Below are 6,267 nucleotides of genomic sequence, written 5' to 3' on the forward strand. Positions count from 1 at the left end.
AAGCGGCGGAAGCGCCGCCACCGCGGGCCGGGGGCGCGGAGTCACCGGAGGCGTCGGGCGCTGCGCCCCGGCCCGCTCGGCCGCCCCAGCCCTGGGGCCGCTCCCCTGCCGCTGCCAGCCGAGCGAGCGGACGCACCGGCCCCACCGCCCCCCGGCCGGCCCCGCACCTCCGTGTCCACCGAGCGTCCGCAGCCGCCGGCCCCGGCGCTTCCCGGCGCAGCGGCGGGCAGGGAGCGCAGAGGCATTTTTAAAGAAAACGTTTATTTACACGTCTCGGCAAGTACAAAGTATTATACATGGTCTGTGTCAAACCCAAATCTTCTTTATTATGAAACATAAGGCGCTTTCTCTAGAGTCGGTGGCGAAAGGAGCGGGTGCGGGTGCTGTTTCGGTGCGCGAAAGCTCATCGGCTGGAAAGGTGAGGACGAAACCGGGAGCGCAGAGCCTGAACGGAGCCCTTATTACTACGGTGGATAAATTACAGCTGACATTAACTTCACCTGGGACAGATGGAAGCTACCGCTTTTCAGCTTAATAGGGTTTCCTAAGCTAATGAGTCATCACCGGCTCCACTTAGTCCCCTCCGCTAAGCGATAGGTATTTTTTTTTCTTTAGACTATCCTCAGAACAGGAGAAAAAAAAATAGCCTTTTGTTCCAAAGCCAACACAAAATACCTATGTTCAGATTTCGATATAAATAATCGAGGTTTTATATAATTCCATATTAATAGTGCCCCAAATCTCGATGCATAAATAAATTAAATTATTAACACTTCTTACAAAAAGTGACATATTTCCCTTCCTAGTGGAACATCGACACGAATATACAAGCGGAGCGCGGGGCCCCGCGCCGGCAGCGCCCGGCGGCTCCGCTCCGCGCCGGCCCCGGCCCCGCGGGTCCCGCTCGCCGCCCCCGCGCCCGCCCCGTCTGGGGCGAACGGTAGCTCCGGGGGCGCGGGGAGCCGGCGGCCGTGCTCCGCGGGCGAGTCCGCTGCGTGCCCGGGCTGCCGGGCTCAGACGAGCGAGGTGACCGGGGGGATCTTGGCGCTCTCCTCCTCCCAGGGCTGCAGGTTCTGCAGCGCGAACAGCGACGAGTTGTGCAGGCACAGCGGGTCGGGCTGGATCGACTCGTTCAGCGACTTCTGGAAGGCGTCGTGCTGCAGCTGCAGCATCAGCCGGCTCGCCTGCTGCCGCTCGGCCTCCCGCTCCTCCGCCGTCTGCCGCCTGCCGGGGGACACGCTCAGCCCGCGCCCCGGGACTCCCCGGGATGCTCCTCCGCCCGGGCCCCGCGGGGAGCGGCCCCGGGAGCGGCGGGGGCGGGCGGGCGGCGGGGCGGCCGCTCCCTGCCGGGGCTGGGCACCGCCGGGCCGGCGGGGCCGCTCGGCCTGTGCCGCAGGGTGGCCGGGCGGCGGGGAGAGCCTGTGCCCCGCTTCCCAGGAATCCCCCGGATCCCGCTAATTCCCCGTGTCCCAGCAATCCCCCGTTTCCGAACAACCCCCCGATCCCCCAATATTCCCCCGTCGTTTTTTTCTGAACGATTCCCCGTTTGTCGGAGCGTCCCTCGTTTTTTCCGAATAATCCCCCGTTTTGCGCACGGGGGACAACGAAAAAAGAGAAACCCGAAGAGCAGTAACGGCAGTAACCTCACGGCAAGGAAAACCGGCCCCAGCCGTCCCGCTGCCGGGAGCCGGCCGGGGTGAGCTGCCGGCCCGGAGCTAGGGGGCTTCCCGGGGACGGCGGGCGGGGGGCTCCGCCGGGGGCGGCGGCGGGACGGGGCGGCCCCTGGGGCGCGGGACTCACCGCCACTTGGTGCGCCGGTTCTGGAACCAGGTCTTCACCTGCGCGTCCGTCATCTTGAGGGACTTGGCGAGGGCAGCGCGCTCGGCCGAGGCCAGGTACTTCTGCCGGTGGAAGCGCTTCTCTAGCTCGCAGATCTGCACCCGGGAGAAGGACGTCCGCGGCTTCTTGCGCTTCGGCGGAGTCCGGTTCTGGTAGGGATGCCCGATCCGCCGCGTCACCGTGAAGGGCGTCAGCGCCGCCGCCGCTGCCCGGGGTGGGAAGCAGAGGGGTCAGACCCGCGCCCGCACGGTGCCGGCCGCCCCCCCCCGGGGCCACCGCTCCGCCCGACGGCCGCCCGCCGCGCCCCCGAAGGGACCGCGTCTCCCCGAGGTCCCGCTTCCACGTGTCGCCGAAGGGCGGCGGGAGCCAGCGGGGCCCGGCCACCCCCCGGGCGCCCCGCCGGCCGCAGAGCGGTTTTGGGGATGGCAGCGAGCGCGGGGGAGGCGGGCGCCCGGCGGGCCGCCCTCGCTTCTGCGCCTGCCGCCGCCGCTACGGCTATTTCGTTTTCTACGGTTTTATTCGCCTTCCCGCCCGGTGCCGGGGGGCTCGCCCGCCCCGCCCCGGCCAAGCCTCACCTGTGAACCTGTCCTTGACGAAGCGCCTGCTGCTCTCCATCCAGGGGAAGTTGAGGCTGCCCAGGCTGGGCACGGCGGGCATGGCCGGGATGGCGCTGGAGATGGGCGGCGGCACGGCCCCGGGGATGGGCCTGTGCGCCGGCACCCGGATCACGCCGGCCGGGGCCAGGCTGAGGTTCACACTGTAAGATCCAGAGTCCTCGAAGGGCGCGGCGATGGCCGGGAAGGGGGCCGGCAGCGCCGGGTAGGGCGCGCCGCCGCGGCCGCCGGGGCCGCCCAGGAAGGTCGCGCCGTCGGGGCCCCGGGGGGGCGGCGGCGGGGGAGCGCTCTCCTGCTCGGGGCTGTTGAGGATCTGGTCGATGCCGAAGCTGATGGGTTCGTGCTGGTGCTGGCCCTGCGCGCCCGCCGGCGGATCCATCCTCCTCCTCCGCCGCCGCCGCCGCCGCCGCGCACCCCTCCGCGCCCGCTATAAAGCCGCCGCCGCTCCGCCGCGCTCCGCGGCCCGGCCGGCCCCGCCGTGCGCCGCGCGGAAACTTTGCCGAGCGCGCGCCGCCCCGGCAGCCGCCCCGTCATCTCCTCGGGGCCGCCGCGCGCCCCGCGCCGCGTGCGCCCCCCGCCGCCGCCATTGGCCGCCGCCGCCCAGCCTCTGCGCTCCCATTGGCTCCCGCCCGGCGGCACCGGCCTCACGCCCCGGCGCGGGGGCCCCGCCGCCGCCGCGGTGACATCACCGGGGCGCGCGAACAATGGCCGGCGGGGGCGGGGCGGCGGGGGCGCCGTCGGGGCCGAACCCGCCGGTACGTCGGAAGCCGCCGGCCGCGCTCCCGCACCGCCGGCCGCCCGCCCGCGGGGCCGGCGCGACGCCTCCCGCCGGCCGCCCTCCCGCCGGGCCGCGGCCCGCTCCCCAGCCCCGACGGCCGCTCCGTGCTGCCCGCCCGAGCTCGGCCCCGGCCGCCCCGACGGCAGCGCGGAGCGGCGGGGCCGGGGGGCACCCGGGGGCCGCGATTCCGTTCGGGCCGACCCCGCGCGCGGGCGGCGGGAGCCCGGCGCGGCCGCCGAGCGAGTTTGCAGACGCTCCCTAACGTCCAAATTGGACTAAAGGCGTTAAAAATTAAATAACGCTCAGCCGCATTTACTTAGTTTCCCTCTTATAAAGGGAAATGAAAACAGGGAATAGAATTTCCCTGTTAATAGAATGTAATGGCATTTGATCAGCACCTGGCAGGGCGATCCCGGGATGCCGGAGCGGTGACAGGAGGGACGTGATTAGTTTTTAAGCCTCCGGATTCAATTACTGCCTCTCGCCACGGCCCTCCGACGGCGGCAGCGGGGGGCACCGAGCGGCACCCGCGGGCCGCGGCCCCCACCGCGGGCCGCCGGCAGCAGCGGGGCCGGGGGCTGCCGTCTTCCCTGGCCCGCACGGGCCGCACGGCCCCGGTCCGGCGCTGGCCCCGACGGCCGCCGCGGAGCCGCCGGGCGCAGCTCGGGGAGCGCCGGTCCCAGCCGTCGGGGCGCGGGGAGGTCCCGGCCGCCGGCACCGGGAGCCACCCGCCCCTCCCCGCCCGCCGGCGATTAACCACCTGCCCCGCCACCCACGCCAGGGGGACACGGGACGGGGACCCCCGCTGGCCCCGGGCAGCCTAATCGGCTCGTGCCCCCTCGGTGCGGCCCGGGCGACCGGAGCCGCCACCAGCCGCCGGTCCCCCGGAGCGGAGCTAACGGGATTGACAGGCTGCCGGCAAGAGGGTGCGGGGCAGCCCCGCACCCCGGGAGCCCCGGGCGGCCAGCCCTCGGGGCCCCGCTCCGCCCGGCCCGGCGGGGAGGGCGGGCAGGCGGCGGGGCGGGGTAAAGGGAGAAAAGGAGGGGAAAAAACCGGGGAAGGGGGGGAGCGGGGTGGGGGGAAGGCAACCGGGGGAGGATAAATAAATAAATAAAGTGACACCCAGTCCTGAATCAGGGCAGGCTTTGTTAGAGAAAATTGCAGCTTGATCTGCATAATGGGAACTCGGGCTGCCCAAGGCTATCTTTTTATTGCATGTGTGTCTGCTGTTATCAATTTTGTGAACGATTTCACAGGGAGCCTGGCAGACTTGAGCTGGAATAATATGCAAAGATGAGCTTTGAATAATGAATGATGTGCTTTTAAACCAATTCCAAAGTGTCTGTGATAGTACAATATGAAAAGGGGTGGTAAGTAATAGTATATTTAAAAGGCGCTAGTATGTTTTTATTACTATATTTAAAAAGATATCTATATTATTTTTGTGAAATGGATAATATATCACAGAGTCTTTGATAATCAGCTAAACAATACATTTTTCTTTGGGAAAAACTCTCCTGGTTTTACACAGTTAAATATAGAGTATCAGCGTACAGCTTTGTAACGCTCGGCTACCTTATTAAATATTAACTCTATTTTAATATTAGCTTTTAAATTTAATATGTTGACGTTCTGCAGTTTTACTTTAATTATGTTTTATAATTAATAACCCGGGACGTATGGTGTCCTTAAACGCAGCTCTCCCGTAGCCGCCTCCCCTCCCTCGCCCCTCCGCGGGCCGGGGGCGTGCAGCCCCGTGTAGCCCCGCGCAGCCCCCCGGCACCGTTCCCCACCCAAACCCACCTCCGCTCCGCCGAGCACCGCGTTCCGCGGCTCCGCGACGGGCTGCGCTGCCGTCCCCCGGCACCTCCCCGGGACCCCCCCGGCCGCCCGGCGCTCAGCCAGCGAAGCTGCGGCCCCGACGGCGCGGCCCGGCTGCCCACGGCACGGCACGGCACGGCGCGGCTCCGTGCCCGGAGCCGTGTGGGTGCCTGCCGGGCGCCCGCGGTGTGGGGATGAACGTACCCACCCGACCCGCGCTGCTCTGTGCCGTCGGGGGGAGGCAGCAGGACCCCCGGGCAGGCACAGGGCACCCGCAGCCTGGCCGCCGTGCCCCGTGCCCGGGCAGCTCCCCAGCACAGCGATGCAGCTGGGTGTGAGGAGCCCTGTGTTCAGCACGGCATGGCATAGGTTTTGCATGGCACGGCATGGCGTGGCACGGCATGGTCTTTACATGGCATAGTATAGCATGGCATGGCATGGTCTTTGCATGGCACGGTATGGCACAGCATGGTATGGCACGGGTTTTGTGTGGTGTGGCATGGCATGGCATTGTCTTTGCATGGCATGGCCTTTGCATAGCACATGCGGCGTGGCCTTTGGACGGCGCAGCACGGCATGGCACGGCACGGCCTTTGCACAGCATTGCGCACCACAAGCAGCCGCCTGCAGGGGTGCCTCTAACCCTGGCACAGGGGGTTAAGTGGGTGCAGCACCAGCAGGAGGGCGCCCGGCTTGGCAGGGTGTGTGCTCAGCACCCCGCAGCCAGGCAGGCCCCCGGCACCAGTGGGGCAGCTGCTGGAGCCCCGCAGGCAGGGGGAGACCAGGAAGGGAGAGCTCCAGGGGGGCGCAGGGAGGCTGCTGTGGGGCGAGAGGTGCAGCACTGTCATCCCCTGTGACACTGACAGCACGCTGTAGCAGCGCTGAGCGCAGCACGGAGTGCACAGTGCCGGCAGGGAGAAGCACAGCCACGCTGCAGCGGGGGTCCCGTGGGCCTGGCACGGGACTGGGCTGGCGTGTGGTGTGGGTCCAGGGAGCACCCAGCCGCCTGCACAGGCAGAGGTGGTGTAGTTAAGGGGCCGGGGCGGGGGGGGGAAGTAAGTAGCATGATGTAAGAGGAGTGACCACCTCCCCAGCACCACTGGGCAGAAGGGACCCCCGCCCAATTTGTCACTGGGAGTCACTGGGGGCAGAGGTGCAGCATCTGCCTCAGCCATCCCTGAAACCCAGAGCCGCTCCCAGGCCTGGCTGCCATAG

General features: G+C 67.8%; 1 protein-coding gene across 1 annotated transcript; it reads right to left on the bottom strand.

Moving 5' to 3' along the window:
- Positions 1 to 250: 250 nt before the first annotated feature.
- TLX3 (T cell leukemia homeobox 3) lies at positions 251 to 3,017 on the bottom strand. The gene is made up of 3 exons (XM_055718974.1): positions 2,415 to 3,017; positions 1,801 to 2,044; positions 251 to 1,224 (listed from the first exon to the last, which is right to left on the bottom strand). Exons 1-3 carry the CDS (start codon positions 2,830 to 2,832, stop codon positions 1,014 to 1,016), a joined length of 873 nt encoding a protein of 290 aa, XP_055574949.1. The 5' UTR covers positions 2,833 to 3,017; the 3' UTR covers positions 251 to 1,013.
- Positions 3,018 to 6,267: the final 3,250 nt, after the last annotated feature.

The sequence above is a fragment of the Falco cherrug genome, chromosome 8 (genome assembly GCF_023634085.1).
Source record: "Falco cherrug isolate bFalChe1 chromosome 8, bFalChe1.pri, whole genome shotgun sequence".
Classification (NCBI taxonomy): domain Eukaryota; kingdom Metazoa; phylum Chordata; class Aves; order Falconiformes; family Falconidae; genus Falco; species Falco cherrug.

Coding starts and splice junctions, on each gene's coding strand:
- TLX3 (XM_055718974.1), bottom strand. CDS start 2,832: ATGGATCCGCCGGCGGGCGCGCAGGGCCAGCACCAGCACGAACCCATC. Junction 2,045..2,414: donor CGTCAAGGACAGGTTCACAG/GTGAGGCTTGGC, acceptor CACCCCGGGCAG/CGGCGGCGGCGCTGACGCCC. Junction 1,225..1,800: donor AACCGGCGCACCAAGTGGCG/GTGAGTCCCGCG, acceptor GTCCCCCGGCAG/GCGGCAGACGGCGGAGGAGC.